The 24,113-nt window shown below is 46.5% G+C and overlaps 1 protein-coding gene across 2 annotated transcripts in view; it reads right to left on the bottom strand.

Annotated features, from left to right (window-relative positions):
• LOC142250912 (class I histocompatibility antigen, F10 alpha chain-like) overlaps window positions 1–24,113 on the bottom strand; it is a 129,566-nt gene that overhangs the window by 10,638 nt on the left and 94,815 nt on the right. For both annotated transcript variants that reach the window (XM_075323241.1, XM_075323240.1), the window contains exon 3: window positions 8,494–8,772. In XM_075323241.1, the coding sequence (XP_075179356.1) occupies window positions 8,494–8,772 (279 nt within the window). The remainder of the gene's footprint in view (window positions 1–8,493; window positions 8,773–24,113) is intronic.

The following is a 24,113-nucleotide window of genomic DNA, read 5'->3' as shown; positions in this document are numbered from 1 at the left end:
CATATAACTACGTGCCTCACATGACTGCAGACATTGCAGTGGAAACTGCCAACTAGAAAAGCTTCAGAGGACGACATTTAGGGAGGAGGGAATGGCGGCTCTAACCGCGATACAATGATTTTACCAATTGGGATATGTGCACACGGCCGACATCTATTAGATGCATGAGAACCCGCCGATTTATTCAAACACTGGTAGTTTTCCTGAGGTGTCTTTTGTAGCATCTTTTTGGACGTTTTCTGAGAAAATTTTGGCTTTTACCATCTACTTATTTTTATAGTTGTATTGTAAATGAATGAGTGGAAGGTCACATTCCCCAAACTTTCCATGTTCCCATCAACAAACACAACATTGGTTTTTAAAAACCCTTATCTCCGCTGGTGTGTTCTGGATATTCCTTTGGAAAAGGGTACTTTACACGCTGCAACATCGCTAGCGATCCCGTTAGCGATGTGAAATTCTAGATCGCAGGTGCGATCTTTTGAGATTGCACATGCGTAAATGACCTATGTGCGATCCCGAAAGATCGCACTTGCGATCTAGAATTTCACATCGCTAACGGGATCGCTAGCGATGTCGCAGTGTGTAAAGTGCCCTTAAGTCTTCAGAAGCAGCGCGGAGCGAACACTCTGCCCGTTCCTCCACATCGCTGTGTGTTAGAGCCGGTTATCACTGATCAGTAAGGTGATAACTCATTGATTACGGGGGTCCGACTGCCGGGACCTGCACAAAGTGTCAGAAAGGGGAAATTTTATCCCTTTTAGAGTGGACCCGCAGTGCGAATCCTAGGATGCCACAACATTAATTTCCCATTGGGCTGCTGAGCGCTGCGCTCGGCCTTTCCAGCAATCACATAGAGAATGAATGGCTCAGGAGTCGGGCATCTGAGCAAGATGTTAACCCCTCTATGGGCAGGTATGGTGGCCCCGGGACCCGTTGGGTTGCTGTGCGGCGGGCGGTGCAGGGGAGGTGCGCGGCCGGAGGGCACTGTTGTTAGTAACACACGCAAGTCTCTGGTAAACCAAGATGATGGTGGGCGGTGCCCGCAGCTGGCTGCGTCTGGTCCCCCACCCTGTTGGTGGTCTCTGCCTTTCTCCTGCACCGTGTTGTGTATCGTTGGCCTGCCTGCGCTTCAGCGTCAAGAGTCCGCAGACGCTGGCCCGTGGCATCTCTCTGCCTGTGCGGTGGCTTTCTATCCCCCTCGTTGGGCTGTTGTCTTAAGTCGAGACTTTGGGTGGGAAAGGACCTAAAGTCCTAGCCTCAGTCAGTTAATTAGCTAGTCCCCATTAGCTTCTGGACCTAACTTCATGGTCTGAGTACCCCCCTTTGTGCTCCGGTTTTTGGATCGGTTCACCGGGTCGGTACCGGCAGGCTACTACCCTGTCCCGATCCACCTAGCCGGCTTCCCGGCACCGGCAGGCTGAGACCACCGTATGCCTCCGGGCCAAAGGTGCCCGGGCTCCTACCCAGACACCTGTCAGTTTGCCTCAGGCCCTGTTACAGGCCTGACCTCCACTTTCCTTGAACTCTAAAACTGAACTCTCTGAACTACTGTGCTTTCCTGCCTCGGGACATGTGAACTCCTCGGTGGGCGTGTCCAACCGCCTGGCTCCGCCCCCTGGTGTGCCCATCAAGCCCTGACGGAGGTGACCAGGGTTTAATGTGGTTGGCTGGTGTTACCTAGTGAGGGACTGGTGTTATGCGGGGCCTATCTGTGACTACCTGGCTAGTCCAGGGCGTCACATGAGTAGTAGCAATGAGGAAGGAAGGAGGTGCGCGGGATGTTACACCCGCTCATCTCCGCCCCTCCGCTTTGATTGGGCGGCCACTTAGTGACGTTGCTGTGACGCCGAACGAACCGCCCCCTTAGAAAGTTTTGAGCATACATTTTTTAGTTATTTTTTTTTGTTTTACACATAAAAAGAAAAATCATTCATCTCAGTATCGTGGATTTTTTTCTGATACCGGTCACACAGATGGCACACAGGCGTCCAAAACAAACCGTGCAACATGAGCATTGTTTCCATGGTTGTGTGATTGAGGCCTTAAAGGGAACCTGTCACCACTTTTCCACCCTCCTCTGGGCAGCGGCTTCACGTTGCTCCTGTGCAGGCGTCGGTGAGTGAATCATCCTTCACGCTGATGCCGAAATTATGGGCGGCGCTGTGCATGACCTCACCAGCGTCATGCTAGTACCAACCCATAATCTCGTGCCTGCGCAAATACATCCTCGGTGCGTGCGAGGGATAGTTTCTGCTCAGGCCCACAATAGTGGCCTCTGCTAACTGCGCCTGCGCGAGACTTCGGCATCAGCGTGGAGGATGACGGGGCCGACGTCATCAATGCAAATCAAGACAGGGGATGGCGTACAGTGGCAGGAGGGGGACACAAAGGAAAAATAGAGCCCGCCCATAAGGCCCACCGAAATAATTTACATACGAAAAGGTAATAATTTTATAAAGTTGTTTTGGAGGTCAGAAAAGGGGGCCAGCAGCAAGGTGCACCTTCATAGAATGCAGCCCAGGAGCTGCAGAAGGTGATATTTTTAGTTGCATAGGGAAAAATCTGGTGACAGGTTCCCTTTAATAACAAAACAAAAAAAACCCCCACAATTATAAAATACAATGCAGCTACAAATATAAAACACAAAAATGTTTCACTAAAAAAGGATGAGAAAAAAAATGAAAAGTATCACTGAAAGAAAAGCAAAAAGCAGCTAAACTGAGAATACCATGTTCAGACAATGCACAACATAGAGCAGCAGCCCCTCACTGATAAAGGTGGGGGGAGGGGGCAGCGCAGGTGCATGTTTTGGCAGGAAAAATTTGCACTTTTTTTTTAAAATCGGGTTTGCCTGTTTTTTAAATGCTTTTTTTTTTCTCTTTAGTCATGGCGATTGTGGGGTTCCTGCGCTGTATCTCTGCGATCACTGCCGGGGCCACTGGCTGATGTTACACCCGAGACCTGGCTCACACTGACGAAGTGGTCCCTGCGCCACTCCCAGCAGTTTAACCCCCTGAATGCTGCGATCAATGCGAGCGAAGAACTCAGAAAACAGGGAGAGGGATTGCTTACCGCTCCCTGGCGATCATGTCCCTGTAATGCGATCGCAGGGACCCGATCGCTGCCATGGCAACCCAGGGTCGACACCATGATGACCCCGGGTTCCTAAACTACGGAGAGCCTCTCAGACCATGCCGGATGCACGGTGTGTGAGGCGAGGTGTAAGAGCTGCAATTGCCACACTAACATAATCCACTGTAGGGATCAAGCACGAGCGCAGGGAAAAAAGCAGAAAGAATTAACATCACGCTGCTTCTATTTTCTGCAACATAATCTGCAACATGTCCACAGCAAGTCAGGATTCTCATAGACTTTGCTGGCATGACTTTTTCCTTGTCGTATTGATTAAAATCTGCAGGGAAAAAAGCATGGAAAAAAACAACGTGTGCACACAGCCTTAGTATTGCGATTATGTCGTTTTTTTGGGGGGAACACAAAGGCGTTATGGAAATTAAATGACTTTGGTCACTGATCTCACCCTGCAGACACAGAGGGGCCTCATCAAACACCGGTCCCTCCAGCCGGGGCCTAATGGGTTCTGGGCATCAGAGGGGGAATATCCTTCCTTTATAATCCCAGTTACTTCTTCAGATCTGTGACCAGGGCCGCCATCAGGGCATTACTAGTGAGACTGGTGTAGGGGGCCTGGTGAAGAGGGGGGGGCCGGCTCGGCTGAGGGACAATTACATAGCTTTATTAAGCCCCGGGCCAGCCGGGCCCTCCCCCCTCTTCACCGGGCCCCCCCCTATTCACAGCCGCAGCAGAGGAACTGGCAGTATTCTCTTGCCACTATACACGTGGCTAATTTGCATCGCATACAAATTTGCCACGCGTGCTGGAGATAGCGGGTATGGCGCTGAATCTACCCCGGGCGCAACTGTGAGGGGGGCGCTGTCGCGCTGCCTAATGCGGCATTAGTTCACAGAAAAAACTCACCAAAAATAAAGCCAAGCAGCCAAGAAAATGGTCAGATAATGGCCTAATGCGGCAGTGTAAAGTCCCCCGGGGGCTGCGTTTGCCGCCCTGTAGTAAGAGCCGGTTATTCTCTCAGCGCGGCTGTCACGCTGACAACCGCACTCATAGAATCTGCAGCGCGCGGCTCCCACTGCTCAATTGTCCTTGTGTCTGTCAGTCAGACGCGAGGACAATTGATTAACGCTGGCGCTGACTTCCGGGTCAGAGCGACGGCTGTCATGTGACCAGGTCAGCTGACCACACTGCTGACTTGGAAGTCAGGGCCGCAGCGCGGAGGCGGCAGAGATGCTGAAAAGTGTGCCAGTGGAGCTAAAGACACGGAAGAGAAACAGCATGGGGTGAAAGGGGGGGTATCTATGGAAACAGGTCCCTCCCCCACCCTCTCTCCACCATACTATCTGTGGACAGAGTATGGTCGGAAGAGAGGATGGAGAGGGATAAATTTCTTTGGACACAGTATGGGGAGAGAGAGGATAAGGGGTCATGCATGTGGAGAGAGAGGATGAGGAGTGATGCATGGGGAGAGAGGGTGAGGGGTGGTGCATGAGGGGAGAGAGGATGAGGGGTGATGCGTGGGGGGACAGAGGATCAGGGGTGATGCGTGGGGGGACAGAGGATGAGGGGTGATACGTGAGGGGACAGAGGATGAGGGGTGATGCATGGGGAGAGAGAGGATATGTATGGGGAGAGAGGAAGACGGGTGATGTATGGGGAGAGAGAGGATGAGGGGTGATGTATGGGGAGAGAGAGGATGAGGGGTGATGTATGGGGAGAGAGAGGATGAGGGGTGATGTATGGGGAGAGAGAGGATGAGGGGTGATGTATGGGGAGAGAGAATATGAGGGGTGATGTATGGGTAGAGAGAGGATGAGGGGTGATGTATAGGGAGAGAGAGGATGTGGGGTGATGTATGGGGAGAGAGAGGAGGAGGGGTGATGTATGGGGAGAGACAGGATGAGGGGTGATGTATGGGGATAGCGAGGATGTGGAGCAAACTGGAACTAAATTTTGAGGACACAGAATAAAGAGTGACATAGTATGAGGAGCAAGTGGGCAGGATGGGGAGTGAGGGGAAAAGTATATGGACACACAGGAGGTAGTGAGGAGACAGTACGGGATGAGAAGAATGTGAGGGGCACAGAATAGAGACTGGGTAGTGGAGGGACGTGGTATGGAGAGGGGGCAGAATGGGAGGACAGTGTGAGGCCATAGCAAGGAGGGGGGAGTGTGATGAGGGCACAGTATAAAAACTGGGCAGTATAAGGGGACACAGTGTAAAGGACAGCGTGAAGAGTAGGCTCAATATAGAAAGAGAGGCAGTGTGGAGGGAATGTACCATAAGAGGGACAGTGTAGGTCATATTTTGTGCAGAGAACACAATAAGAGGGGCTTTTATTTATTCTGGGGCACAGTGTAGGGCAGATATTTTTAAGTAGAAGTATTATAATCATTCTGCTATTTCAGGGGCATCGTGTCGGGATGTGCTGCAGAAGACCGGAGAAGATGGAAATCTGCAGAGACGAGATGTGAATGTGAAAAGTCATTATTGCGTCAGGACAAGATGAAGAATAGAAAGAAATGACTAGAGACAACATCATCTATAAGGTACCTGAATGTAAATATTTATTTGTGATAGTGACTGTGTGTCATCATTAGGCCTTGGTCCCACTTGTGGATTGCTTCTTATGAGGGCGCAATAGTAACTGATCAGCTGCTCTTGGTGCAGGTGGCCAGAAATGCTTATTTCTGGATCTGCTCCGTCCTCTGATGGTGTCCGCGGCCGGGTACTTCACATCCGCCTCATTGATTGTAACAGGAGACTGCTGCCACTATCAGAAGACGGAGCAGATCCAGAACTGAGCACTTCCGGCCACCACTGGCACGGCACCTAGAACAGGCAATTGGCTGGGGTGCCAGACCCCGACCAATCAGACATTGGTGATCTATCCTAAGGAGACAGATAATCGCTCTGTGAGCCGAAGACAGGAGGTGGACGATCGCCGGGGGTGGTGGAGGGGCGTTATGGAGAGGGGCGGTGTAGAGGGTGTATTATTGAGCAGGGAGGTGTAGAGCGTGTATTATGGAAAGAGGCGGTGTAGGTGACGTACTATGGTGTTATGGAGAGGGGCGATGTAGAAGGTGCATTATGGAGAGGGGCAGGCGATGTAGACAGTGTATTATTACTTTTCTGAGGGAAATAATTCATTTTCTAGAACAACTTCAAGGGTGCTAAGACTTTTGGCCTTGACACTGTGTGTGTAATATGTATATGTATAATATATATATATATATATATTATATATATATATATATATATATATATATATATATATATATATATATATATATATATATATATATGTATGTGTGTGTGTTTTTCAATGAGTGGTGGCGGACTGTGGAAGGTTTGCGAGGTGGAGGCGGAGCCGGGGTGGAGCCTGGGTGGAGTCTCAGGGGGGCCCCATAATTTGGCCAGTATGGGGCCCTGAAATTCCTAGTGGAATTCCTGTCAGCTATTTGCCCACATTGGAGCCAGTTCTGATGTCCAGTGGTCCTGGGATTAGATGTGGGTGTCCTGATCTGTGTCTGCAGTGGGAGATCCGGGGCTGAACATCATTTGACCCTTTCCATAACGCCCTCCGGTGCCCACTTTTTTGCCAGTTTTATATTTTTGTGTCTGCCTTTAGCTGTGATCACATCAGGGCTCCGCACTTGTATCTTATTATTGGGATTTTTTATTCTTGTTATTAAACCTGTAAAGATCAGGAAAAACAAATGGATAATAAGAAATTAAGTCCAGCCCCGTCAGCAGAGCGGAGCCCGGGGCCAGTGTAACTATCGCCCCCTGCAGCCACAGAACAGGAGAACAGGACGAGGAGGTTACTGCAGGACACAGAGCGATCACTGTAATAACTGCACTCACTGATAGGTGACATTTTACTCCTCCTATTATCTCTCCCTATGAATGTGCAGCTCCAGCTCCTCCCACAGCGCAGAGCGGAGACCTCACCCTGCAGGAGGCGGAGACTGACTGCCCGGACTGCGAGGTCCTATCATCTCCCAGCAGCCACCGCCCCCTCAAACGAGTGACCAACGAGTACTTAGATCAGTCCGATGAAGAAGCACTAATTGGTCAATGTTCGACTGTATGGCCCTGCCCCTTTTTCACAGCTGGCAGTACAGTGACCACAGGGCATCAGCTCGTTTTAGCAAAAGTGAAAAAACCCCTCCAGTGTGATGTGGCGCCCTCTACAGCTGCCCCTCCCCCTTCTCCCTGGTGTGCGGTGTCGCTCTCTACAGCTGCTCCTCCCCCTTCTCCACGGTGTGCGGTGTCTCCCTCTACAGCTGCCCCTCCCCCTTCTCCCCAGTGTGCGGTGTCTCCCTCTACAGCTGCCCCTCCCCCTTCTCCCCAGTGTGCGGTGTCGCCCTCTACAGCTGCCCCTCCATTCTCCCCCGGTGTGCGGTGTCACCTCTACAGCTGCCCCTCCATTCTCCCCCGGTGTGCGGTGTCGCCCTCTACAGCTGCCCCCCCTTCTCCCCGGTGTGCGGTGTCACCTCTACAGCTGCCCCTCCATTCTCCCCCGGTGTGCGGTGTCGCCCTCTACAGCTGCCCCCCCTTCTCCCCGGTGTGCGGTGTCGCCCTCTACAGCTGCCCCCCCTTCTCCCCGGTGTGCGGTGTCGCCCTCTAAAGCTGCCCCTCCCCCTTCTCCCCGGTGTGCGGTGTTGCCCACTACAGCTGCTCCTCCCTCTTCTCCCCGGTGTGCGATGTCGCCCTCTACAGCTGCGTCCCCTTCTCCCCGGTGTGCGGTGTCACCCTCTACAGCTGCCCCCCCCCCCCTTCTCCCTGGTGTGCGGTGTCGCCCTCTACAGCTGCCCCCCCTTCTCCCCGGTGTGCGGTGTCGCCCTCTACAGCTGCCCCCCCTTCTCCCCGGTGTGCGGTGTCGCCCTCTACAGCTGCCCCCCCTTCTCCCCGGTGTGCGGTGTCGCCCTCTACAGCTGCCCCCCCCTTCTCCCCAGTGTGAGGTGTCTCCCTCTATAGCTGCCCCTCCCCCTTCTCCCCGGTGTGCGGTGTCACCCTCTACAGCTGCCCCCCCCCCTTCTCCCTGGTGTGCGGTGTCGCCCTCTACAGCTGCCCCCCCCCCCCTTCTCCCCAGTGTGAGGTGTCTCCCTCTATAGCTGCCCCCCCCCTTCTCCCCGGTGTGAGGTGTCTCCCTCTAAAGCTGCCCCTCCCCCTTCTCCCCGGTGTGCGGTGTCGCCCTCTACAGCTGCCCCTCCTCCTTCTCCCCGGTGTGCGGTGTCGCCCTCTACAGCTGCCCCCCCTTCTCCCCGGTGTGCGGTGTCGCCCTCTACAGCTGCCCCTCCTCCTTCTCCCCGGTGTGCGGTGTCGCCCTCTACAGCTGCCCCCAGAGCGGCCGGTGCCGGCAGTAGGCGGTGGCTGCGGTGCTGAGCGCTCACCTCTCCGCTCCAGATCTTCTCTCCCGTTCTCCACATATTTCTGCAGCCACTCGATACAGATATTCTGCAGATAATTCTTGTCTCTCTCCCCTGCTTGTTCTTCTGGACTGTTCCATCTCTGTGTGGTGATCTGCGCCTCGGCCATGGTGGGGATGTAGATGCCGTTCTGTGTGTCCAGAGCCAGGAACTCTCTCCCGTCATATCCTTCCTGCCAGTACCCTGTGATGGACCCGTCCTCTCTCCGCTCACAGCCGTACATCCTCTGGAAGGAATGGAAACCTGCAGACAACACAGGACACGTTACACACAATGCACAGAGCCGGGAGAAAGTATTCACACCCCGGAGCTCCTCCACATCCGCTCATCTTACACCAGAAACCGATCATTGGGATTTCATGTGATAAACACTGATACAAGTCTTGTATGGGGAGACGACCCCGGCTGCAGGGTATATTAACCCCTTACTGACCAGGGCCCATTACAGAAACCTGACCGCGGTCACTTCATGTGGTGATCACTCAGGAGACAAAATATTTCACTTTTCTTGTGATACATTGCACTGCATGTCAGCGGTAAATTTAGGACGATATTTTCACAAATGAACGCCCCTTAACACAGAAGGGTTAAACGTTCAGCAACTTTTTTTAAAAAAAATGAATTCACAAATCCTGTGTCTTTATTGGCTGATCAGATGTAACTGTTGTGTGAGGGGCCGATGTACCGGAAACTGCCCCAAAAGTGACACCAGTTTCTCTGCACCCCTCAGACACCTAAACGGCTCAGGAAAGTGTTAACTCTTCAGGTGCCGCACAGGAATTAATGGAAAGTGCAAAGAGAAGATGGAAATAGTAATTAGTATTATAAAATGTTGTTTAGCCACAATTATTTCACTTTTAGGCTATGTGCGCACGTTGCGTTTTTTCATGCGATTCCGCAACATTTTGAGCTGCAGCGTTTTAATGCCAAATTGCATGCGTTTTGATTTTCAGGCAAAGTCTATGGGAATTCGGGCTTTCTTGTGCGCACCATGCTTATAAAGACCCAGCGTTTTAGGCTACTTTCACACTTGCGTTGAACGGTATCCGTTGCATTGCGTTGTGTAACGGATGCAACGGATGTGTTGCATATAGTGACACAACGGATGCAACGGATGCTGCAAAACAACGCAATTCGTTTTGATTTTTTTTTTTTTTTTTCCCGGTTTTACCAGCGGCAGACTATAGTGAACGATCAGCTGATCGTTCCCTGCAGCCGGCCGCTGGGTGATCAGCTGATTGCTCCCAGTAGCCGGCCGCCGGGTGATCAGCTGATCGCTCCCTGCAGCCGGCCGCCGGGTGATCAGCTGATCGCTCCCTGCAGCCGGCCGCCGGGTGATCAGCTGATCGCTCCCTGCAGCCAGCCGCCGGGTGATCAGCTGATCGCTCCCTGCAGCCGGCTGCCGGGTGATCAGCTGATCGCTCCCGGCCGCCGGGTGATCAGCTGATCGCTGTCACTTGCCGGCGCCCGGGCATGCCGGCGGGCGGGCGCTCAGCTGAGCGCTGTGACTTGCCGGCGGCCGGGCATGCCGGTGGCCGGTCATTCAGCTGAGCGCTGTCGCTTGCCGACGGCCGGGCGCTCAGCTGAACGTTCGGCCACCGCGAGCCAAAATAAAGTTTGATTTAAAAAAAAAAAAAAAAAAAAGAGCATGCGCAGTGAAATCCAGAGGATTCCGCTGCTCAAAATAACGTTACATGCTGCGTTCCTCCCGCTGGGCGGAAGCAACGGAGCGTCGCCCAGCGGAAGCAACGCAGCTCCTTTTGGTACAATCCGTCAACCATACAAGTCTATGGGAAACAGCGGAATCCGTTAACGGATTCCGCTGTTTCCCAAAAGGGCGGATTGTAACGGAAGGAAAATAACGCAAGTGTGAAAGTACCCTTTGTTGTCAAAAATTTGTCAAAATCTCTGCGTTTGAAGAAGCAGCATGTCAATTGTTTTTACCATTTTGGCAGCGTTTTGGTAACATTGAAGTCAATGACAGTTGTGAAAACGCCTCCAAAATCAAAATTCAAGCATTTTACATGCATTTTTGATGCTAAACGCCTGCTTTTTTTATGCTTTTTTGTCAAAATTTAAGCATGCGTTTTTGGCATTATAGTGAGGTCAAAGAGGCTTCCTTTTGCCCTCACATCCAGCCCGACTTTAAAAAGAGTCAAACAATAAGATAAATTTATTTATAACATAAATATTAAATCTCAATAATAGTTTTATGAAAATTATCATTATAGTGTATGATTTAAAGCAGAGGTCCCCAACTCCAGTCCTCAAGGCACACCAACAGTGCATGTTTTCAGGATTTCTTTAGCATTAGGGTATGTGCGCACGTTGCTTTTTACCTGCTTTTTACCTGCTTTTTTGCTGCTTTTTCTTCTGCGCTGTTTAATGCCAAAATGGATGTGTTCTTCTATTCAAGCAAAGTCTATGGGAATTTGGGTTTCTTGTTCACACTATTGTTGTTCAAAATGCTGCCTTTTTGAGGCAGAACTTTGGTCAATAACTCAGCTTTTCAAAGAAGCAACATGTCAATTGTTTTTGCCATTTGGGTTTTGCACTGCAAAGCTGAGTTTTTGACCAAAGTTCTGCCACAAAAAGGCAGCATTTTGAACAACATAGTGTGAACAAGAAACCCAAATTCCCATAGACTTTGCTTGAATAGAAGAACACATCCATTTTGGCATTAAACAGCGCAGAAGAAAAAGCAGCAAAAAAGCAGGTAAAAAGCAGGTAAAAAGCAACGTGCGCACATACCCTTACATGGGTGTTGGATTCAGCACCTTTGCAGGTGATTAAATTATCACCTGTGCAATACTAAGGAAATCCTGAAAACATGCAGTGTTGGTGTGCCTTGAGGACTGGAGTTGGGGACCTCTGATTTAAAGCATGATATTTTTTTTTTCATAGTGTTTGAATGGTCAAACTTTATTTAGTAGAGTCTTTGTATTGAAAACGCATCCCATTTTAACCACTAAAAAAGCATGTAAAACGCGGTCAAAACACGGCAAAAACGCAAGAAAAATGCATGCATTTTTCCTGCGTTTTTGTGGTCACAACGAAATTTGACATTGACAAATTCTGCCAGAGGATGTTTTTTTTTTTCTGCAAGGTACAGGACGCAATATGTGCACATGACCTTAGGCTGCAGTTTGTTTCTCCAGCAAAAAACGCACCTTCTGGTACAAGAATGCACTAAAAAATGCATGTGTTTTACCACGTTTTTAACATTGTCAATGGCAAAATGCAGAAAAGAAGTGACGAAACTAAGGCTATGTGCGCACGTTGCGTCGGAGTACCTGCAGTTTATTCTGCATGTTTTCCTTCCCTTGGTTTTTGACCAAATGGCTTTTGACCATTTTTTAGCGCTAAAAACGCATGCGTTTTTCCCACGTTTTTAGTGCGTTTTTAGCGCTTTTTACCTGCGTTTTCACCTGCGTTTCTGCAGATGCGTTTTGTAGATCAAAACACTGAGAAATAAAGTTGAAATAGTCAAGAAGAATGAAAAAAGTTAAAAAAAAGTTTAAAATTAACTTTTATTAAAACTATATTAAAAAATATCAATTTTAATGTAATAATGGTGGTTATGCACATTTTTACATGAAAATAGGTAAAGTTTATTAATTTTTAGAATTTAAATTTTCAGTTATTGTGTGTGTGTAAAGAAACATTAGAACCCTTTAATTTTCTGCCAGAAAAGCAAGCGTTTTTGGAGCCAAAAACGCAGTGGAAAAGCAGGTAAAAAGCATGAAAAACGCAGGAATTGTGCTTTTAGTTGCATTTTGCCATTTCTCATTGACTCCAATGTTAAGGAAACGCTGCAGAAATGGCAAAAACAACTGACATGCTGCTTCTTTTTCAGCATGGTTTTTGACCACAAATATGCAAATTAAACGCTGCAGAATAAAAAGCAAAGTGGAGACAGGATTTCTGCTTTTCCCATAGACTTTGCTGGAAAACAAAAATGCATGCGTTTTAGCGCAAAAACGCTGCTGCTAAAAACGCTGCAGAAACGCGAAAAAAACCGCAACGTGCGAACATAGCCTAAAGGCAAAAAAAAGCAACACTTCAGGGTTCTCATAGACTTTGCTGGGGAAGAACTGCATACAGTTTAGGACAACAAACTGCACCCAAAAACGCAGCAAAAAATGCAGTGTGCGCATGGGGCCTTATTACAAGGTATAGCCAGAGACAACAGAGCCACATCATTGTGCAATTTTTTCTGCGCACAGCGATACCCCGATATGTGGTCAGATACTAATGTATGGGCAGAGGGCAAAACCCAGAAAGCAAAGAGCACATATAATTACTGCAGCGCAGATGTGGCCCCCGCGCTGCATCTACAGGACCCCCGAGGAGCCAAAACAGCAGAAACCCCACAAGACTGGATTTGACAAACTAATCCCCATAATGAATTCCTCCGGGGTAAGGAGCATTTATAACCACAAACTGCACAATCTTATAACATTCGGTCATGAAAACTAAAAAACGTAGGGTTTTCAGCCTCTTCACCGCCCGGCGATTTTTTGTTTTATCATTTCCAAAAGCCATAACTTGTATTTTTCTGTCAACACAGACACATGAGGCTTGTTTTCTGCAGGATGACTTGTACTTTTACATTAAACTATTAATTTTATTATATATTCTTCTAGAAACCGGGAAAAAAAGGTCATGTTTGGTGAAAATGCAAAAAAAAAGTGCAATTCCACAATAGTAATTTTTTTTTCATTTACCCTGTTCACTTTATGGTGCAGCTGCCCCGGCATTACGATTCCTCAGGTCAGTGCGAGATCACAGACACCAAACGTAGAGTTTTTCTTTTATTTAGGCTACTTTCACACATCCGGTTTTTCTTCTGCGGCACAATCCGGCACTTTGCAGGAAAATCGCAACCGTTTTTTTTTTGCTGCCGGTTGCGATTTTCCTGCATAGACTTTAATTAGTGCCGCATTGTGCCGCATGGCCTTGCGTTCCATCCGGTTTTTGCCGCATGCGGCAGATTTAGCCGATGCGGCGGCCGGATGGAACGTTGCCTGGCATGTTTTTTCGTGCGGCAAAAAAAAACCACATCGCGCCGCATTCGGCCGATGCGGCGCATCTCTCAATGCATGCCTATGGCGGCCGGATGCGGCGCGATGCAAATACCGACTCCGGCCGCCGCATGCGGTTTTTGCCACTGCGCATGCTCAGTAGCATGCCGCAAGCGGCAAAAACCGGGCGGGCCGCATGGGAAAAACTTATGCAAAGGATGCGGTGTTTTCGCCGCATCCGTTGCATAGTTTTCACAGCCGGATTGAGCCGCAGTGCTCAAACCGGATGTGCGAAAGTAGCCTAAATTGGTGAAAAGAGAATCAGAATTTTGTAAAAAGAAAAATTATATATAATTTTTGTTGCTTTTGGTGCCATTTCCCAGGATCTATAACTCTAATTTTTCGGGATCTGGGGTCAGTGATGGCTTTTTTTTTTTGCGTCCTGAGCTGATGTTTTTATGACACCATTATTGGGGAGATTCGATGCTTTGCTCGCCTCTTATTGTATTTTATAGTAATGTTGCAGCGACCAAAAAACATAATTCTGGCATTTGTTGTTTTGTTTTTTTTTTCCATTACACTGTTTACCGATAAGATACATTTTTTTACAGTCATATGAAAAAGTTTGGGCACCCATATTAATGTTAACCTTTTTTCTTTATAACAATTTGGGTTTTTGCTATTTCAGTTTCATATATCTAATAACTGATGGACTGAGTAATATTTCTGGATTGAAATGAGGTTTATTGTACTAACAGAAAATGTGCAATCCGCATTTAAACAAAATTTGACCGGTGCAAAAGTATGGGCACCCTTATCAATTTCTTGATTTGAACACTCCTAACTACTTTTTACTGACTTACTGAAGCCCTAAATTGGTTTTGTAACCTCATTGAGCTTTGAACTTCATAGGCAGGTGTATCCAATCATGAGAAAAGGTATTTAAGGTGGCCACTTGCAATTTGTTCTCCTATTAGAATCTCCTATGAAGAGTGGCATCATGGGCTCCTCAAAACAACTCTCAAATGATCTGAAAACAAAGATTATGCAACATAGTTGTTCAGGGGAAGGTACAAAAAGTTGTCTCAGAGATTTAAACTGTCAGTTTCCACTGTGAGGAACATAGTAAGGAAATGGAAGAACACAGGTACAGTTCTTGTTAAGCCCAGAAGTGGCAGGCCAAGAAAAATATCAGAAAGGCAGAGAAGGAGAATGGTGAGAACAGTCAAGGACAATCCACAGACCACCTCCAAAGACCTGCAGCTTCATCTTGCTGCAGATGGTGTCAATGTGCATCGGTCAACAATACAGCGCACATTGCACAAGGAGAAGCTGTATGGGAGAGTGATGGGAAAGAAGCCGTTTCTGCAAGCACGCCACAAACAGAGTCGCCTGAGGTATGCAAAAGCACATTTGGACAAGCCAGTTACATTTTGGAAGAAGGTCCTGTGGACTGATGAAACAAAGATTGAGTTGTTTGGTCATATAAAAAGGCGTTATGCATGGAGGCAAAAAAACACGGCATTCCAAGAAAAGCACTTGCTACCCACAGTAAAATTTGGTGGAGGTTCCATCATGCTTTGGGGCTGTGTGGCCAATGCCGGCTCCTGGAATCTTGTTAAAGTTGAGGGTCGCATGGATTCAACTCAGTATCAGCAGTTTCTTGACCATAATGTGCAAGAATCAGTGACGAAGTTGAAGTTACGCAGGGGATGGATATTTCAGCAAGACAATGATCCAAAGCACCGCTCCAAATCTACTCAGGCATTCATACAGAGGAGCAATTACAATGTACTGGAATGGCCATCCCAGTCCCCAGACCTGAATATCATTGAACATCTGTGGGATGATGTGAAGCGGCTGTCCATGCTCGGCGACCATCAAACTTAACTGAACTGGAATTGTTTTGTAAACAGGAATGGTCAAATCTACCTTCATCCAGGATCCAGGAACTCATTAAAAGCTACAGGAAGCGACTAGAGGCTGGGATTTCTGCAAAAGGAGGATCTACAAAATATTAATGTCACTTTTATGTTGAGGTGCCCATACTTTTGCACCGGTCAAATTTTGTTTAAATGTGGATTGCACATTTTCTGTTAGTACAATAAACCTCATCTCAATCCAGAAATATTACTCAGTCCATCAGTTATTAGATATATGAAACTGAAATAGCAAAAACCCAAATTGTTAAAAAGAAAAAAGGTTAACATTAATAGGGGTGCCCAAACTTTTTCATACGACTGTATATTTTGATAGATCAGACATTTTTTAACTCATGATACCAAATGTGTTTGTTTTTTTGTTACTATTATTGTTTTATTTTCAATGGGGCTGATTTCACCTTTTGTGGGTTTTTTCATATTTTTAAAAACTTTTTTTCTCACGTTATTGTTTTTCCTCGTCCTCTTAGGGGACTTGAAGCTGCAGTCGTCTGATCGCTTTTGCTGTACAGAGCAGAGGATCAGCGTCAGCCGCGCTCTGTACAGGAGAAATCTCCATCTCCTCTGAATGTCGCTCACAGCCGCGTGCACAGGAAGGTCATCATGACGGTGACGGGTCATCAGCGGACCCCCCGCTGTTATAACAACCAATCAGGGCCCCGTGATTATGTCACGGGGCCGCCAATGGGAGCAGCGAATGACGCACTCCCCACCAGCGTGTGTTAAATCCTGTTGTGAGAGATTGACAGCGGGATTTAAATATTTAACAGCGGCGGGCCGATCAGCCGACATGTGCAGGGAAAGATGCGGCTCAGCGTGCGAGTCCTCAATACAGTCAGGGCACCGACATAGGACATTACAGTATGTTCATGGTTGTGAAGGGGTTAAGCTAAAATTTTACTTTAAATTCATACAAAGGGCAATAGGAGAAAATGGAGGGGACAATGTGTTGTACAATGTTTACAGTACGTGGCAGTGCCCCACATGTGTCTGTGCTCCACTGTTCAGCACAAAGCGGGGATCGGGGGGAAGGAGGCGACTTGGGATTTATATCACAGATTCTGTTATAGATTGCGGCTCCATTATCCCCTGAGGAGCCGGATCAGCAGAGACCCCACAAGTGACCCCAGAGTGGAAACCACTGCTTAAAGTGAACCTGTCCGGTCCCTTCTGCCCTCAACCGCAGCAGTCACATCTGTGGCTACATTCCCTCCTCACCGGCCCTGTATAATGTTATCACTGAGCTCAATGTTTAATAAAAGCCTTTATATCCTGTTTCTCCAGACTGGTCGCCTCTCTCCATGTTCTCACGCTCCTGTTTGTGTGATATCATGATTTCCACAAGGCGGTGTCATCGCCGCTCCTGGACATCTCTCTTATGCTCGCGGCTTTGTTCCCTTCCCTTCAGTCTCTGTAGTCGGGTGCACACGTCCTGACGTCACAGAGGGGCACTGCGCAAGATTGTAAGAACAGTGTCTGCACCTCCGATCCTGCGCAGCGCCTCTCTGGAGCTGGGACGCTTCAGAGGCGCAGGGACGCTGCCGAAATGAGCCGCGAGATTCCAGGATCTGCGGTGACGCTGCCTTGTGGAAATCATATTGTCACACCCACAGGAGCGCGATAACATGGAAAGAGGCGACTAGTCTGGAGAAACAGCGCTCCTCCGACTAATCAAAGACCTACCGTAATTAGTATAGGAACAGCGGAGTTTATAGCTACTTTTTTTTTAACCCTTTCATGACCAGTGACATACTGTATATATATCATTGGTCGCCTCCCCCACTCCAATGCAGGCTCCTGCAGTGAGCCCGCATTACCCCCGCATGTGTCTGCTGATCTGATCAGAGATCCACCCTCGCCTCTTAACCCCTTAGATTGTGCTGTCAAACTCTGACAGTGTGATCTAAGACGTCACGGCGGGGATCATGATGTTTCCTGCTGCCGTTGGCGGCCCTGTGACGTCATCATGAGGCGCCCATGTGTTACCATCAGATGATGACTCATGTCGCCATCATGAGTCATCTCCTGTGAATGCTGACACCATTCTCATCAGGACAAGCGATCGGACTGTGCAGGCATAGAGTCCACTAGGGCAACTAGGAAAATCATCAAAAACAGTAAAAAAAAGTTTTAGAAAACAGGAAAAAATAAAAAACTCTTAAAAGTTAAAATCACCCACATTGAAAATAAAAACAAAAAATAAACATATTTGGTGTCTCCGCATTCAGAAATGCCTGATCCATGAAAGTATAAAATAAATTAATCTCATTGGTAAATGGTTTAGAGAGAAAAAAAATGAAAATACCAGAATTATGTTTTTTAGTCTCCAGAACATTGCAATAAAATGCAACAAGTGATCAAAACAACATCGCATGTACACAAAAATAGGATAATTAAAAACTCCAGCTCAAGACGCAAAAAATAAACCATCACCGAGCCCCAGATCCCGAAAAATGAGAACGTACGAGTCTCAGAAAATGGCGACAAAAGCGCAGGGTTTTTTTTAACAAATGTTTGACTTGATTATTCACCTCTTACATAAAAATAAAACTAAATATATGTTTGGTGTCTATGAACACGCACCGACCTGAAGAATCACACGACATCAGCCATTACCATATAGTGAACACGGAGAATAAAAAAACCAAAACATTGTGGAATTTCACTTCTTTTTTTTCAATTTTGACGCACTTGAATTTTTTTTTCCTAATTTTACAGTACATTATATGGTAAAACTAATGGTTTCATTCGAAAGGAGAACTCATCCCTCAAAATATAAGCCCTCATATGGCAAGATTGAAGGAAATAGTAAGGCTCTTGGAAAAAGGGGAGGAAAAAACGAAAAACAACATCACCCGGGGGTGAAGGGGTTAAACATTGAGATCAGTGAATAACATTATACAGGGTCAGTTAGGAGGGAATGAGGTCACAGATGTGACCGCTGCTGTTGGAGGACAGAGGGGACCTGACAGATTCCTTTTAGGCCTGGTTCACACGTCCATGCAAAACACACGTTTTTCACAGTCTGTGGTGCAGGTGCGTATGTCAGTGTGTGTGTACAGTGTGTGCTGTCAGTGTGTGTGTACAGCGTGTGCTGTCAGTGTGTGTGTACAGCGTGTGCTGTCAGTGTGTGTACAGCGTGTGCTGTCAGTGTGTGTGTACAGCGTGTGCTGTCAGTGTGTGTGTACAGCGTGTGCTGTCAGTGTGTGTGTACAGCGTGTGCTGTCAGTGTGTGTGTACAGTGTGTGCTGGCAGTGTGTGTGTACAGCGTGTGCTGTCAGTGTGTGTGTACAGTGTGTGTGTACAGTGTGTGCTGGCAGTGTGTGTGTACAGCGTGTGCTGTCAGTGTGTGTGTACAGCGTGTGCTGTCAGTGTGTGTGTACAGTGTGTGCTGTCAGCGTGTGCTGTCAGTGTGTGTGTGTACAGCGTGTGCTGTCAGTGTGTGTACAGCGTGTGCTGTCAGTGTGTGTACAGCGTGTGCTGTCAGTGTGTGTGTACAGCGTGTGCTGTCAGTGTGTGTGTGTACAGCGTGTGCTGTCAGTGTGTGTGTGTACAGCGTGTGCTGTCAGTGTGTGTACAGCGTGTGCTGTCAGTGTGTGTGTACAGCGTGTGCTGTCAGTGTGTGTGTGTACAGCGTGTGCTGTCAGTGTGTGTGTACAGCGTGTGCTGTCAGTGTGTGTGTGTACAGCGTGTGCTGTCAGTGTGTGTGTGTACAGCGTGTGCTGTCAGTGTGTGTACAGTGTGTGCTGTCAGTGTGTGTACAGTGTGTGCTATGTATGTGACATCTTCATAGCACATGGACAGCATGAACGTCTATACTTATCTATTTCCGGCACTGATGTCTCCGGTGCTGCTGTTGCTTCCGGTCCTCGGTGCAGTGAATATGGAATGAGCCTAATGAGTGGGGGTCGGAAGCAGGAGACAGCAGCGCCGAAGAAAGACAGGAGAGTACAGAAAAGCATTTTATTTTGCAGACACGCGTTTTCTCCAGTACATGTCACACGTGTCACATCAGTGTGCGTCCACGTGACACCTGCGCTGCTGGAGAAAAACAGACATGTGTATGTGTGGAGAACACGATCCATGGGAAAACACCCATTGGTGTTAATGGGTCTATGTGTGCACGTGTCTCCGGTACGTATGAAAACAGACGTCACATGTACCGGAGACACGGAGGTGTGAAGGAGGCCTGAATCTGTGAGGTGTTTGGGGTCTCTCCGGCTTTAGACGTCTGTGATCAGTGATTTTCCCGTCTGACAATAAATCACACACAGGAGACTCCATTTACTAATAATGAGGTGACGTCTGCAGGAAATTGGTCACTCGGATTTTATTTCAGACTATCAGACTATAGGGGGTGAATACTAATGCACGTCACAAGCTCCAGATTTATATTTTTATAATAAAACCAGGTGTCACTAACTTTACACTTTACAGTTACTTGCACTTAATGCTGATATCACATAAAATATCAATAAATACATTACAGTGTGTGAGTGTAACGTGAAAAATGTGGAAAACTTCACTGGGTGTGAATACTTTTTCTAGCCATTGCATATAATGTATGTACAGTGATATGTATGATGTGTCACATATATAATGTATGTGCAGTGATATGTATGATGTGTCACATATATAATGTATGTGCAGTGATATGTATGATGAGTCACATATATAATGTATGTGCAGTGATATGTATGATGTGTCACATATATAATGTATGTGCAGTGATATGTGTGATGTGTCACATATATAATGTATGTGCAGTGATATGTATGATGTGTCACATATATAATGTATGTGCAGTGATATGTATGATGTGTCACATATATAATGTATGTGCAGTGATATGTATGATGTGTCACATATATAATGTATGTGCAGTGATATGTATGATGTGTCACATATATAATGTATGTGCAGTGATATGTATGATGAGTCACATATATAATGTATGTGCAGTGATATGTATGATGAGTCACATATATAATGTATGTGCAGTGATATGTATGATGTGTCACATATATAATGTATGTGCAGTGATATGTATGATGAGTCACATATATAATGTATGTGCAGTGATATGTATGATGTGTCACATATATAATGTATGTGCAGTGATATGTATGATGAGTCACATATATAATGTATGTGCAGTGATATGTATGATGAGTCACATATATAATGTATGTGCAGTGATATGTATGATGTGTCACATATATAATGTATGTGCAGTGATATGTATGATGAGTCACATATATAATGTATGTGCAGTGATATGTATGATGTGTCACATATATAATGTATGTGCAGTGATATGTGTGATGTGTCACATATATAATGTATGTAAGAAAGTCTTCCGTTTACAAGAGATCAGTTTCTCTTTCTAAATAAACAATATAAATATTATGGGACAAAACACAAAAAATGTAGACGAGAAGAAATAAAAACATTTAAAAATCTGATTATTGCTTCAGACCCTGTTTCCTGGACCAAAGACCGGGTCTAGTATACACCACACACGACCGGCATAATGACCAATACAGCCGTATATATATAATGGAGACCGGAGATAGGAACAGACGCGGCTTCATCTGCCTTTAGGCTCCCACAATGAGGATTTGTTGCAGTTTTCCTAATCAGCTGCATTACACGACTTGCAGGGTTTGTTTTTTATTATTGAATGTGAGGGCAGGTTTTGTTTTTTATGGGATTTAATCTCATTTTTGAGGCTGCAGATTTTCTCTTTTTGGTTGGTCGCGTTTATAATGAAGCCGCTGTGTTTGAGGCCTCCTGGTACAGTATTCGGCTTTATTCACAGTCGTCTGCAGTTTCCAGGCATTTTTATTGCTTTTCCACAAAAGAAACCGAATAAAAACCCCATAACCCGTGTCACCTGCAGATTGTCCACATCTAATGCAATGTTATGTGAAAAATCCACATAAAACTCATTGTATTCACAGGAGAAACCGACGTTCTGGAGATCAAAAAGCGACGGAAATCAGACACTGAGCTACAGCAACAAAGAAAAAAAAACAAGGTAAAAGCGCAGGATCCGGAGATCTGTGTAAGGCTATGTCCGCACGTTGCTTTTTACCTGCTTTTTTGCTGTTTTTTCAACTGCAGCGTTTAATGCCAAAATGGTTGTGTTCTGCTTTTCAAGCAAAGTCTATGGGAATTTGGGTTTCTTGTCCGCACTTTGCAGTTCAAACTGCAGCCTTTTTGTTGCAGAAATTTGGTCAAAAACTCAGCTTTGCAGTGCAAAACCCAAATGGCAAAAACAATTGACATGTGAATTGTTTTTGCCATTTGGGTTTTGCCCTGCAAAGCTGAGTTTTTGACCAAAGTTCTGCAACAAAAAGGCTGCAGTTTGAACTGCAAAGTGCGGACAAGAAACCCAAATTCCCATAGACTTTGCTTGAAAAGCAGAACACAACCATTTTGGCATTAAACGCTGCAGTTGAAAAAGCAGCAAAAAAGCAGGTAAAAAGCAGGTAAAAAGCAACGTGCGGACATAGCCTAAATCATCCACTTTGCTGAACCTAAGACGCTGCGTTTTTTTTGTACAGTAAAAACACAGCATCAAAAACTCATTGTGAGAACTTTAAAGGGAAAGTGTCATCTCCACAATTTTTTTTTTTTTTTCAACAATTGATACAAAGTATTTAAGGTTTTAAAAAAAAAAAAATGACATTACATTTTCCACCTTTAAACACTAGGGGGAGCAGCTGCTGAAATACGTCATGAAAACCTAGAGTACCGCTAGCTCGCCTTATGACTGCAGTAAAAGTGGGCAGGGCCTGCTCCATCTGATGGCTCCTCCCCTTCTGGGCAGATGTAGTTTGGGATCCCAGAGCAAAGTCTGTAGGTGACTGCAATGTGATACTGAGATGTGGACACTGAGGATGGCTGGTGGCACTGATACTATTGGTGTGAAGTTCTGAGATTAGATATGATATAGATACGCCCCCGGGGACGTGCCCAGGTCACAGCTGGAGGCGGTCACAGTACAGGGGATGTGACCGGACATCGGCTGCCTCTTCTGTGCCCCGGAGCTGCTGAATCTGATGAGTGTATGGCCGGCGTCACACTTGCAACTGCAAAATGGGTCCAATTCTCATGCCTGAGAGTGGGACGAGCGCTGTCCGAGTGTTGATACGTGGGCAATGAGAGTCTGTGATTTTTCTCATGATTGTAGTCTGTGAGCAATCCGTATTCGATCCGTTTTTTTCTCAGCAGCTAATAGTCATTACAGTCCTGTACAGGAGCATTTACAGTGTTCTCTGCTACATGAGAGAATTGTATTTAGAAGAACGCATGTCACTAGCATGGTCCGTGTGCCGTCCGTGTGACATCCGTTTTTTTCTCGCACCCATAGACTTGCATTGGAGAGACTCACGTGGGAAACTCTAGAAATTGACGCATGCTGAGATTTATTTCTCAGTCCGATTTGAGCTGAGAAAAAAATCAGATGGGAGCCGCCTCATTCATTCACATTGGTCCGGGTGCAACGCGAGAATTTCTCACATTGTACTTGTGCGAGTCATCGCAAGTGTGACGCCGGCCTCAGTGTTGTGCTCAGACACTTACACACCAACAAATAAAGATGGCCGCCCCCAGCAGCTATAGCAATAAATAAATGATAAAGCACAACATTTAATATTGGAATAATGGATTACATAATCAATAATTTATTAATACAAAAATAAGAGTCACGACTCCTTCCATTAATGTCGCCCATAATCTGTACAAATCCAGCGAGAAACAAACTGACATCACTTTGAGGGGAAAATAAAAACAACAAAACTAAACCAATGAGGTTGCATAAGTGTGAGCACCCTCTTATAATTGGGGATGTGATTGTGTTCAGCATTAGTCATCACATTTCCCCTCGTGTTACGCTGCAGTCAGTGTGCGGCCGCCCTCATTACACAGATTCTGATTTACCCCATATAAAGTTTCGCTGTTTTTGGAGGATTTTCCTGACATTTTTTTAGTTGCTTTTTACAGAATTCATGATCCGTAAACAGCTGACAACACAGCAAAAGAATCATCTCACTGCAGAAAGTCAGGAGCGGGGAATAAGGATATTTTTTGCCTAAAATACAAAAGGAGATGTGGAATCTGTAACTTTTTTGCTTTTTACAGATGATTGCAACTTGCTTGACTGTTCACAATAGCAGTACTTTTGACCAGTGGTGCCCAAACACTTGCATGCCACTGCATCTGACCTGTGGGTCAGGGGATCAAGATGGAAGCCTGTTCTTTCAAAGATCAAACATCTAAGCCTGGTTATATGTGGCCAAAACCTAGTTAAGTCTGCCAAAAGTCTAAAAGAAAATGTGTAACGACTGATGAGACTAATGTGTAACTTTTTGCCATAATTCCAAAATGTGCAAAGTCAACACTGAACATCAACAAAAGATCATCATACCCACAGAGAGGCATGGAGGAGGCAGCATCGTGCTCTGGGGCTGTGTCTCAGGGGCTGGAACTTGGGTTTTAGTTGAAGTGGAGAGAATTATGAACAGGTCCAAACAGTTATTTTGCAACAAAACCTTCAGCCTCTGCTAAGAAGATAATTGGGAATTTCACCTTTCAGCAGGACAATGACCCTAAG

The sequence above is a fragment of the Anomaloglossus baeobatrachus genome, chromosome 9 (genome assembly GCF_048569485.1).
Source record: "Anomaloglossus baeobatrachus isolate aAnoBae1 chromosome 9, aAnoBae1.hap1, whole genome shotgun sequence".
Classification (NCBI taxonomy): Eukaryota; Metazoa; Chordata; class Amphibia; order Anura; family Aromobatidae; genus Anomaloglossus; species Anomaloglossus baeobatrachus.
The sequence above is the reverse complement of the archived record's forward strand: the minus strand, read 5'-3'. Positions and strand labels throughout refer to the sequence as shown.